The 12039-nt window shown below is 55.2% G+C and overlaps 1 protein-coding gene across 2 annotated transcripts; it reads left to right on the forward strand.

Annotated features, from left to right (window-relative positions):
* The first annotated feature begins 895 nt into the window (after positions 1–895).
* SP7 (Sp7 transcription factor) lies at positions 896–7230 on the forward strand. Of its 2 annotated transcripts, XM_045829964.1 has the most exons (3): positions 896–916; positions 5339–5452; positions 5956–7230. In XM_045829964.1, exons 1-3 carry the CDS (start codon positions 896–898, stop codon positions 7228–7230), a joined length of 1410 nt encoding a protein of 469 aa, XP_045685920.1. The 2 variants fall into 2 exon arrangements, with proteins under 2 accessions (XP_045685920.1, XP_045685921.1); XM_045829965.1 differs by lacking the exon at positions 5339–5452.
* The last annotated feature ends 4809 nt before the right edge of the window (positions 7231–12039 follow it).

Below are 12039 nucleotides of genomic sequence, written 5' to 3' on the forward strand. Positions count from 1 at the left end.
ACAGCGCTGTGTGTATGTGTGCATGTATCATCCTGTGTTTGTCCATGAGTGTGTATGGCTGTGTGTTCCAGTCTCTCTGTGTGAGTGTCGTCCCCAATCCCCCATCCCCCCCTGGATCTCTAATTAGTGGTTTGGGGTTTGTTCCTTTTCCCTCCTGTTCCTTCCCTCAGCGGCAGCAGCGGCGGCGGCAGCCTCAGCAGCAGAAGCAGCAGCAGCCGAGCAGCAGCCAGGACTCTGGAGTCAGTAGGATTGTAGGATCGGAGCCCAAGTGGGAACAGGACTGGAGCTGGCCTGGGAGAGGAGCCGAGCCCTCCCAGGACCCTCAGGCCACTTCCTGCCTGCACTCCCACTGCCAGACCTCCAGAGAGGAGAGACCCAGGACACCCAGCCCCAGTCCCCCAGGTATCTGACACTGGGGAGAGCTGGGAGGGGTTCCCACAGATGCCCATGGGATTGCCGGGGGCAGGGTGTGGGACACCTGGGCCCACCGACCTTTCAACCCTTACCCTCAGCACCCCCAGGACGCCCTGACAACTTGCCCGTGTCCTTACCCCCCTCCTGCTTCCACCCCTTCCCTGGGAGCCCTGTTTCTCCTCTCCCGCCCAGATCCCTTCTTTGAGGAGCTCAGCAAATGGAGCAGGAAATTTGGACCCTCTGCCTCCCTCTCTCGCCCTGCTCATTGGATCCGGAGCCTTCTCCTCTGGGAAAGCTGTAATTAGAGGGTGGATCCCTACAGACAGAGAGCAGCCCCCCCACCCCCACCCCCCCAGTCCCTTCTAACTTTAGATCTCTTCTCTCTCATTCTCCCATTCTCACTCCCTCTCCCTCTCCCTCTTTCTCCGGCTCGGCTCTCTCCATCTGCCTGGCTCCTTGGGACCTGTTCCCCAGTCTCAGGATGGCGTCCTCCCTGCTTGAGGTAACTGTCCCTTCTTCCCCCCAGGACACCAGCCACAATCTTAATGATCCTAATCCCTGCCTACTCCCCACCTCCCAACTCACACAGACAGTTGCTGCGGTGCTTGTCACTTTTAGGGGGTCCCTCTGATGAGGAGAGAGGAGTGGGGTTGGAGGGGGTGGGAGAAGGGGCAGGAGAAGGGAGGAGACAGTATGGTCAGGGGTCAGAGAGCAGTCTAAGGAGGAGGGGAGGAGACTGGGTAAGAAGAAGGCAGGACCCCTAAGGTTGACCAAGCACACCAATTCTGAGGATTGCAAAGGGGATGGAGAAAGGAGTGAGTGGAGGGGTAGGGTGGGGAAAGAAGGCTGGAAGAGAGATAAGCTGGTAGCACACAGCAGGAGAGAGAGAAGGTGCTAGAACTGGTTGAGTAAGCACAGAGTGGCAGTTGGGGGTCCTGTCTCCAGGAACTTAGCCTGAGCAGTGTCTTGTCTGGTTTGTAGGTGGGGAGGGGGCTGGGCCTCTGGGCTGGTGTGCATAGGAGAGGAGGTGGGCTATGACAGAAGGGAGCAGAGCAGCCCTGTGCCTGCGGGGTTGGGGGGGGGGGAGGCTGACCAGAAGAACTGGGCCCAGGCCTGAGAGAGAACCAAGGAGGAGGGCCAGGGTCTGAGGCCGCCTGCCCGGCTCACAAATATTTAGCTTTCAGCCAAAGACAAACTCAGCTCTATTTTGGGAGTGGGAGGCTCCAGGGCGGACTGGGCCACTTCCCCTGCAGGCTGGGACCCCAGCATCCCTTGCCTCTGGCACTGAGGATGGAGGAAACCAGGGTAACATGGGGGTCAGGGTTTGGGGTCTTGAAAAATCATTGGTTCTACTAGGGTTTCTGAGGGACTCAGGGCGCATAGTTGGAAAAGGGGACACACAGCCATGCAGAGCCTGTTGGAATGTCCTGAGTTCTCCCTCCTTCTGGGTCTCTGACTCTGTTTCTCTGTCACCATCTCTGTCCTACTTCCCGGGTCCCTCCATAGGAATCTGTGGCCAGAGAACCCTCCCTTAAAGACAGCCTCTTTCCGTGGCCTTGAATCTTCCATATTATTGGTCCTCAGAAGCCCCATCTTTATTTAATTATTTATTTATTTAGTTAGTTAGTTAGTTACTTATTTTTATTGACTAGAGAGAGACATTGATTCATTGATCACCCATTTATACATTCATTGGTTGATTCTTGTATGTGCCCTGACCAGGGATCGAACCCACAATCATGGGATATTGGGATGACACTCTAACCAACTACCTGAGCTACCTGGCCAGGGCAGAAGCCCCCATCTATGGTCTATGTTCCCAGCACCCTAGCTCAGGTCCCAAGGGTGATGGGCCGAACAGGAAGCTAACTCGTTCAGCCTGTAGGAGGGGTGTGTGCAAGAGGAGCGGGAGTGTTAACACTCGTGTTCATTGGTCTGAGTGTAAGTGTTAGAATGTAAAGCAGTGACTGTACGCATGGCTGGCTTTGTGAGAACACAGGGGTGTATGTGTATGCGTGTGTGTATAAGCGGGGCCATATCTATTAGTCCAAGTAGGGAATGGTGTGTGTAAGGCTGGGGGATCGTTTGTGACTGAGTTTGAGGGAATGGCATGAGCACCAGTGGGGTGAACACCACGTCCCTTGTCACTGCTCTGTACCAGTCAAGGATCCCAGGTGCTGCACTGAGGGCAGACTGCTCTCCCTGTCATCGCTCCACTAGACTCTATATTGGGCCATCACTGAAGCAATGGTTAGTCTTCAGGAAGCTGGAGAATTAAGGTGCATGGAAATCCTGGGTCCACCCAAGGTAGAGGCAGTGTCAGTGGGCATGGGCATCATGCCAGAGCTGCCAGCGTGGCACTGGTGCCCGGGGGAAGGGCAGGCCCAAAGGGTTGCTGGAAAGACACTGGACTGCGATATCACTTGGCAAGAGGTTATGTCATGAAGTGGGCATCCAGTCCCTCCCTCCGCGTGAGCTGGAGGTGTCCCAACATAAAGACACTCCAGTCCCCTCTTTCACCAATTTTGGGGTACTTGGGTCCCCAACTTTCTTCCCTGCTCTCCTCAGCCACCACATCAGGAAGCCCTCTGCATGGTATGGGGGGAATCTTTGGCAGGGGGAAGAACTTTGGGTTCAGAGACAGAAGCAGCTAATGCTCGACGGGAAGCTCACCTGGGCTGACTGACATGCAGGAGGGCCGAGAGGAGGGATAAATAGGGTCCGGGCTAGGTGCGGAGGGAGAATTGGTAGCTGGGAGAACTAAACAACCTGGGAGGGGGCTGAAAAAGTGGAGAACTGGAAACTGGGCCCTTGGGTGCTCAGAACCTATGGACAGTCAGCTCTCAGATACACAGTGAGCGAATGTTCCAGTGGGAGGTCAGCTGAGCACTGCGAGCACCTGAAGAAAGGGCCTCCCTTCCTGGGCTGCACATCTGGGAGGCTGCACATCTGGGCAAGAGAGCTAGGAGAGCGCCTCATGTTGCTCCTTCTTCAGAGGCTCCCCCTTCCCTACTTTAAGTCTACTGTTGTTGCTGTTTTTTTAAGAGATAGTGGGTGGAGAGGTAGGATTAAAAACAATTGGAAGGTAGGACTCCTGGGTCCCTGACAGGGAATGCATTCCATCAGGTACGAGGGCTCATATTTAGGACCCCTCACCGGGACCCTCTCCCCAGTTCTGAGGAGAGCGCAAACAGCAAGGGAAGGAAACTGAGGCTGTGGTGAAACTTAGCCAGGGGCCCTGCTCTTGGCTTCTAGAATAGTCTGAGTGGGCCTGGTGTCCTGCTCCCTTTTCCCTGCTTTCAGGAGCCCTGGGGCCTTCGCTCCCCAGGGCTGGGGTCTCCTGTTGGCCGGGGGCTGCTTGCCTTCTTTCACCCCTCCTTCCCTCCCCACAGCTGGGTGGGGTCCCTGGGCTTGGCTGAGGCCCCTGTGGCCACAGTGTGAGGGCCGGGCGGGGGACGGCGTCGGCGTTTTTAAAAATAAACCGACCGCAGGGAAACCAACGGAGCCGGGCCAGGCTGGGCAGAGGGGGAGGGGGCGGTCAGGGGGAAGGCGGGAGAAGCGGCCTGGTCTGGGGGTTTTCTGGGGCCCAGCCCCGTGGTGGCTTTCTTAGGTTGGAAATCTGCCGTCTTCTTCCTCTTCCTCCTTCCCTTCTTCCTCCTCCTCTTCTCTTCCTCCTTCCCTTTCCTTTCTACTGTTTTCCTTTGCCTCCCTAGCCCAGTCTCTTTCCATCACCCTCTTTGTTTATACCAGTTTCCTGTTGCTCCCTCCCTTTTGTCTTTCACCTTCTGCTCTTTCAGACTCATTTCTGTTCCCTAATGCCAGTTTTCCCTCTGTTCCCCTTCTGCTACCCCTGGAGGCTTTTACATCAGTTCCTTACCCTTTGCTTGGTGCTTTGCTCCTGTGTCTCCCGGTCTCTGCCTCTGTCCTTCGGATTCATGTTTCTAGCGCTCCCTTTCTGCTGGGATTTGGCTCCTGCCCCCGCACCTCAGCCCACCCTCTCCTTGGGGGATCAGAGGCTCCAGGAGAACCCTGGCTGGGAAGGACCAGGGCTTTTACTATGGCCCAACCTGAGGAAGCTTTTGGTGCCTCAGATTTGGGAGTCCATGTCTGTGGGGACAACAGAACCTCAGAGAGGGGGAACTGGGCAGGGGGAGCAGCAGGTCTGCACTTGAGGAGCAGTGCAAGAGTGGTGAGTGTGCACACCCTTCACTGCAACCTGAAGACCCCAGACCAGCCTTGAGGACTAGTGTCTCACACACATCACGTGCTGGCAGACAGGGTCTGGGAACCCTGGGTTCTTGGGTTCTTTTTCAGCTTTACCCAGAAGGCACCAGGTACATTGGCTTTTGAGGCCCCCAGTCAGGGAACTGTCCAGGGTCAGTTTTTGAGGACATTGCTTTTTGGTGGGATTCTCAGTGATGGATGCCTGTCTGGGCCAGCCAGGGGTTCTGGAGGGCATCTCTTCCTAGAGTGACCCGAGGCTGACCCAGGGAGGGGTACCAGGAGCTCCTGAAGGAGGTCTGGCCTGGCGGTAGCAGCAGGATGGGCATTAAGGGCATTCTGCATTTCTAAAAGCCTCCCATGTCCTGAGTCCATATATCTTCCTACATAGCTTCCATCCCACACTGTGCTGGAAGGGCGAAGAGAGTCCAGCTTTGTGGCAACATGTCAGGGGACACTGAGACACAGAGGGGTATGGCTGCAAGCCAGTATCATAGCCACCCCAATTCCCCACCCTGGAGGGGAGTGAAGACTTCAGGCTCTTCCAGCCCTCCAAATGGGGTACCAGCTGGCTCCACAAAGCAGGAGGTGCCACTGCCCGCTTGAAAGACATTCTTGCCTCAGCCACAGTCCTGGCTTGGCGGCAGCCCTGTTCCCTCTCAATGTCCCAGTGTCTCAGCCATTGCTTCCTCTTGCTCCCCAGGCCCAGAGTCTCTGCCAAGAGATTCCTTACCAGGAACATGGGAACAAGGCCTTGGGGAGACCCGGCCACTGCCTTAGTCAGGAGAGGAAGCAGAGACAGGAAGTGAAATATGGGGTAATGCTGGGAAAATCTGGAATCGGGGTAACTGTAGTTCCCTAATATTTTCCCTCCTTCCCATGCTGCTCTTTGAGCCTCATCTCTCCTCTCCCAAATCCTTCATCATGGCCTCTGCTCCAAACCACTCCCAGGAGCCAGGATCCCTAATTCTTGCTCAGGCTCTGCATCTATCCCCAGCCCCTCTCATGGTTATTTGAGAGGCATCTCCTGTGTCTCGGAGGCCTGTGCACACCCCTAGGTACATCACAGTGAACTCTGCTTCTTGCCTCCTTGGTTGGGTGTCAGGCTGCAGTCTTGGGCCTCTGCTCTCCTTCCACAATGAGCTGTGTCCTGGGACCCAGTCCTCACTGGCACCTCTTCTTGCCTCTGGTTCCCCATTTGCTTCAATTCTTCCCTGACCCCTCTGTTCTCTTCTGCATGTGTCTAGGTCTAAGTCCTGGTTTACCCTTCCCTCTGCATTCTCCTCCTCTCCCCTAAGTAGTGCTTCCATCTCTCCCCAGGAGGAAGCTCACTATGGCTCCAGCCCCCTGGCCATGCTGACAGCGGCGTGTAGCAAATTTGGCGGTTCCAGCCCTCTGCGGGACTCCACGACACTGGGCAAAGCAGGCACAAAGAAGCCATACTCTGTGGCCAGTGACCTTTCAGCTGCAAAAACCATGGGGGATGCCTACCCAGCCCCCTTTTCAAGCACCAATGGGCTCCTCTCACCTGCAGGCAGTCCTCCAGCACCCACCTCGGGCTATGCCAATGACTACCCTCCTTTTTCTCACTCATTCCCTGGGCCCACGGGCACTCAGGACCCTGGGTTATTAGTGCCCAAGGGACACACTTCTTCTGACTGCCTGCCCAGTGTCTACACTTCTCTTGACATGGCACACCCCTATGGCTCCTGGTACAAGGCAGGCATCCACGCAGGTATCTCACCAGGCCCAGGCAATGCTCCTGCACCTTGGTGGGACATGCACCCTGGGGGCAACTGGTTAGGTGGTGGGCAAGGCCAGGGTGATGGGCTGCAAGGGACGTTGCCCACAGGCCCTGCTCAGCCTCCACTGAACCCCCAGCTACCCACCTACGCAGCCGACTTTGCCCCCCTTAATCCAGCCCCCTACCCAGCTCCTCACCTTCTGCAACCAGGGCCTCAGCATGTCTTACCCCAAGATGTCTATAAACCCAAGGCAGTGGGCAATAGTGGGCAGTTGGAGGGGAGTGGTGGAGCCAAACCCCCTCGTGGCGCAGGCACAGGGGGCAGTGGTGGTTATGGGGGCAGTGGAGCAGGGCGCTCCTCCTGTGACTGTCCTAACTGCCAGGAGATCGAGCGCCTGGGGGCCGCGGCAGCTGGGCTGCGGAAGAAGCCCATCCACAGCTGCCACATCCCAGGCTGTGGCAAGGTGTATGGCAAGGCCTCACACCTGAAGGCCCACTTGCGCTGGCACACAGGCGAGAGGCCCTTCGTCTGCAACTGGCTCTTCTGTGGCAAGAGGTTCACCCGTTCGGATGAACTGGAGCGCCATGTGCGCACTCACACCCGGGAGAAAAAGTTCACCTGCCTGCTCTGCTCCAAGCGCTTTACCCGAAGCGACCACCTGAGCAAACACCAACGCACCCACGGCGAGCCAGGCCCAGGCCCTCCACCCAGTGGCCCCAAGGAGCTGGGGGAGGGCCGCAGCGCTGGGGAAGAGGAGACCAGTCAGACACCCCGACCTTCAGCCTCTCCGGCACCCCCAGAAAAAGCCGCTGAAGGCAGCCCCGAGCAGAGCAACCTGCTGGAGATCTGAGCTGGGTGGAGGGTCTCCAGCCCCGGGCTGCTTGCCAGACTCTCCTGGCTCTGTGGACCACTGCTTGCCCCTTACTCCCTTTGCCCCTTGCATGCTGCCTTTTGGGGCACTCTGCATCTCTCCCCTGGCCATTCTGGGGCTGGGTATCTACCTGCATGCCTCCTCAGCTCCTCTCTTCCCATTGCCATGAGTCGATTCCATAAACTCTCATCTTAGGCCCTCACCTTGTGCCTGATTCTGTACTCTGGCTTTCTAAACTCTTTCCTTACCCCTGCTCACAGCTTCTCTTTACTCTGCTCTTACCATACTAACTCACTTTCATTCCATTTGGGCTCCCAACCCTTCATTTCTCCATCCTATTAGCTCCTTGACACCCATACTTTCTGCTTTCCAAGCTTATTTACCACTATCCCTTAGCTTCCAGGCTCCCATCTTCCCAAGTTCTTATTCCGCTGCTGTCCATACTGCACAGCGTTCTTCCTTTTTACAAACACAATGATGATAATGATGATAATTTATTGCCCCCTGGTGGCCTCTTTATTAGGGACCAGAGTTAGGGGGATTGGGGTTAGTGACCTGACAGGGAGCAGGGTGCCAGGAGGGGGGCAGACCAGTGGGGATCTGATCCTAAAGATGGGGTGACCCCAGGGTCAGGGAGGCTGCCCCCAGGCCTATATATTTAACCCCTATATCCCAAGAGAAATGAATAGTAATAATAATAATTCTATTTATCTAAGTTATAAAGGTCAGGTAGAGTGAGCCGGGGGGAGGGGGGAGAAGGTCCATTTCTGCTATGGAAATTTTAGTTAAATGCATCTCCGTATAGGTGAAGTGTTAGTGGAGATCCTGTTCATAGAATTTCTATCATCAGGGTCTCAGTTAATGGGGTTTCTCTTTTAATGGAATCTCTGCTAATAGGGTTGGTTAGCTAGATCTCTGTTAAAGAGTTGATGAGCTATCTCTCAATTGGGTGATCCCTAATATTCCCACCCCCAGCCAGAAGCTGTGAAACCTCAAGTCCTATGGAGGGCGGACTGGAATGTACCCCAGCTCCCTCAAACCCAGAACAGGTTCTTCCACTGCTCCTCCCCTAATACCATGACCCCATCAGGCTAATCCCTTGTTGCCATGGTCATGGAGAATTTGAAGCTGCCATCTTAGAGAGGCTTTTTGGGGAAGCCCGCTTAATAGGAGGCAGACTTCAGTTGTGAGGTGCCTCTCCTGAAGAATAGGTGGAGAAGGCTTTCTCTGGGATCAGATTCAAATAAATCAAGTATTTATTGAGTGTCTACTCTGTGCAAGGCACTGTGAGCAAGACTGGTGTCTAGAAGCCACAAGAAAGAATTTATAGAGCCAGGCTGACATAGGTCCCTAAGCTGATTTGGGTGCATACATAAGCCCCCAACCTGGGACTTCAAATTCTCCCACCTCCACCTCCAGTGACTTTTAAAGCCGCTTTGTGCCTTCGAATGCCTTTCCTGTGACTTTGGATCCTCCTTTTCTATCTCCTGCTCCCTCAAGGCCCCACGTTAAAGGGTTAAAGCCTCTGGAGCTTGGGGAGAGGGTAGGTAATTCATGGAAGGGAAGGGATCATGCCCTCATGGAGTCTTTTTTAAAAAAAAAAAAATGTAATAAATAAGTTCGATTTTAAACTTTGTCCTAGTGGGAAAAGGAGAAGAGGGAGGGAGAGGGTGAGCCACGGGATTGGGATTTTTCTTTGGCAAATTGGGGACTCCCCGGGGCCGTTCTGAGGTGCTGGTTTGCACATTATGCCCGCGGTAGAAGACTTCGTCTGCCAGATCGTCCAGGTGGTTGTTTTTGACGTTGAGCTCTTTGCAGAGTTGGGAAGGCGGAGAGGTTTCTTCTGCTCTTTCTCGGGCTCTGCGTCAACGGACCCTGGCAGGCCAGGGCCGGGCCCGGACGGAACACCGGTCCCGCGGTCGCAGCGCGGACTGCCGCGCTGTCGCGGACCTGCATAGAGGCGGCTCCCGGCGGGCGGCCCCGGCCTGGCACGTAACCCGCCCCCTACCCGGGCCGCAATCAGTCGTGCTCGCCACGGAGTTAGCGGAGGAACAAAAGCCACTCTGTGGCGGCCATTCTCAAGCCACAATAGGGCTTTGTGCGGCCCTCACCCCCTAAGGCTCCACCGCTGGGCTAAGGGGGCGCCCCGGCCTGGCCCCCCCCACCCATCCTCCGGCCTGAAACCGATTGCTGGCGGCGCCCCAGCCCACGGTCCCCGTCGCGGGTTCTGGGGCCGCGTTGCAGAGCCGGAGGTGGGGGGCAAGGGGCAGTGGGTCCGAGACGGCGAGCCGGGCGGTTTCGGGGTGCTAGCCCCCTCCCCCAAGCAGCCCTCTCGCCCTCCGCCAGGTGCGAAATCTCGCCCTCCGGCGGGGCGCGGCTTCAAAGGCGCTTTGAAGGAAACTGCATTCGGAGGATATCGCTCGTGGGCTCGGGGCAGCGGCGGGAGGCAGACTGGGGAGAGGAGGTTGGGGCGGCTGAGGGTGGGGGACGGGTGGAAGCTAACCTGAGAGGAGACCCGGAGTGGACCCCGGACTCCCACCCCCGCCCGCTCGGCGGCCTCCTCCGGACCCCCCAGGGCCTGGCCCTCTTGCCTCCCGGCCTCCGCCTGTCCGGTGCCAGCTCCCGCCCGCCGCAGCCCCGCGGTCCTCCCCTCCCCAGGCCCTCGGCCCCTTTCATCTTCCCTAGACTCCGCTTGGGGTTTTGCTGGTTTCTGGGAGATAAAAACCGCCTCAAATAGCGGCGGCGCGCCGCCAGGACAAACAGGACCGGGCGGGCCATGTGCGCCTGGTTACCAGCCCCGGCCGGGGCTCCCGGGAAGGGGCGGAGGGCTGAGTTCCAGGCACCCAGGCTCCGGAGATACCTCCCAAAGTGGGGGGCCCGTGTTAGAAGTCTCGGGCAGCAGTCCGGGCGCTGACTCGGTTTCCCGCCCAGGTTGTAGGGGGTCTGTGGAGACCTCCCGCTAAGCGCTTCCACCCCCGGGGGGCGGCGGGTCACAGCGGTTGTGTCGTCGAGGCCGCCGCTCCCCCTGGTGAAGTTAGTGGGAAGTGCACTAGGCCTGGACTTCAGCCTCCCCAGAATCTGAAAGTTGTGAAAACCATTCATGGAACAGTTAAGTGAGAAGTATGGGGAAGGCGGTGGCGGAATGTGAGTACACATAGCACAGTTCCTCCTGTTCAGTTAAGAAACAGGTTAAGAGGCAGACACCCACTTGATAATTATAACACAACCTGTCGGTGAAAATCAGGCTTCATCAAAGGAAAGTGGAAGTTGCAGGCACACGCCATAGGGATTTTTCGGGGTTTTCTTGGAGTTGGATGGTGTCACGACTGAGGTAAAAGAAAAACTTTGTGATGGGTTCTCAGTGCTTTCCACTAATCTGTCAGACTCACTGACTCTCTCTACCTTCAAACCTGTCTTGCTCCCCCTTTTCAAGGACAGCTTTCCCAGCTAATTTCCCCAAAGGGTTTTATGTTATTCTCTTTAAGTCTTCTGTGACCTACCAGATGACAGTGAACAAATCTAGCAAACTAAACGGGGGTGGGGGGCAGCTACTCAAAATGTGGTCTGGGCAGTATCACCTGGGGGCATTTTAGAAATTCAGCTTCAGAGGTCCACTTAGAATCTACAAGAATTCACTTAGAATTTTAGCAAGATCCTCAGATGAGTCCTATAGCCATTAACATTCTAGAGCCCCTTGTTTTCTAACCTGGGAATAACCTTCTTGGGGGGAACTTTTCATGTAGAAAGGAGCAGCAGACATAGAATTTAAGAATGCTAAACTAGAATGCTCCATATAGTCTCCCAGGAGACTGGCAGCTCTTGGGAGCGGGGACTATGCCTTAAACATTTCTCTATCCTGAGAACATGGTGCTTGGAGTTTGCTCATTAATATTTGTTAAATGAATAAACAAATGCCCAAGGTCAATTATAGCTAATGATGTCTGGTATCTGTTTAGCACTTTATAACTTATTAAATGGCTTTATTCCTATTATTTTGAATAGAAAACAACCACGTGAAATAATTAGAATACTGCAAGTGAGGAAACTGAGGCTCAAAGAATTAAAAGATTTTTCCAAAGTCATGCAGCTGTAAGCCAAGGGGTCCCCATTTTGCATTAGACTCCAGTTCTAGTTCCAGCCCTTGGAGTTAGATAGAATAAGATCAATTTCACTTCTATTCTGAAGTCAGAAAGCCTGGTTTTGGTATTTTTAGGTTAAATGGGTGTGTCTCACTCTCCTTACAGTAATAACAGTACCTACCTCACGGGGTTGTAAAGATTATAAAAGCACTTATAATAAGTGTTCAGGAAATCTTACTGTTTTCCGACAGTTCCTCCCGTTTCTTTCTAGAATGTTTAACCCTATTGGCCCTAGGTTCAGGCAGGCGCAACATTGACTCTCAAGGCGCAACACTGACTCTCAAGGTCCTTTCTGACTTGTCTTCTCCTGGAGGTTTTCCAGCCAGCTGTCGTTGTCACAGTCTATATTTTCCTTGGGGCGATCCACAGGCCTGGGAGGGTTTAATTAGGTACTTCCCTGAACGTGGCTTATTTTGGGGATTTACAAGCGCTGAGAGAGTGGGAGAATGTGTTGGGGAATTTGGAACTCGGAAAAACAGCAGACCCACAGGGAAAAAAACCTGCCGGACCCTTAACTAGGAGTTGGCCCTACTGATGAGTCCGCGCCGTTCCCCCTCCAGCCGCCAGGTGGCGCGCGAGGAAGCTCTGAAAGTCTGTTTCCGGACTACGCACGCATCTTTCTCTGTCATTCTCTTCATTTGCGCTGAGG

Source organism: Phyllostomus hastatus, unplaced genomic scaffold (assembly GCF_019186645.2).
Source record: "Phyllostomus hastatus isolate PE091 unplaced genomic scaffold, TTU_PhHast_1.1 phas_scaffold_93, whole genome shotgun sequence".
NCBI lineage: Eukaryota > Metazoa > Chordata > Mammalia > Chiroptera > Phyllostomidae > Phyllostomus > Phyllostomus hastatus.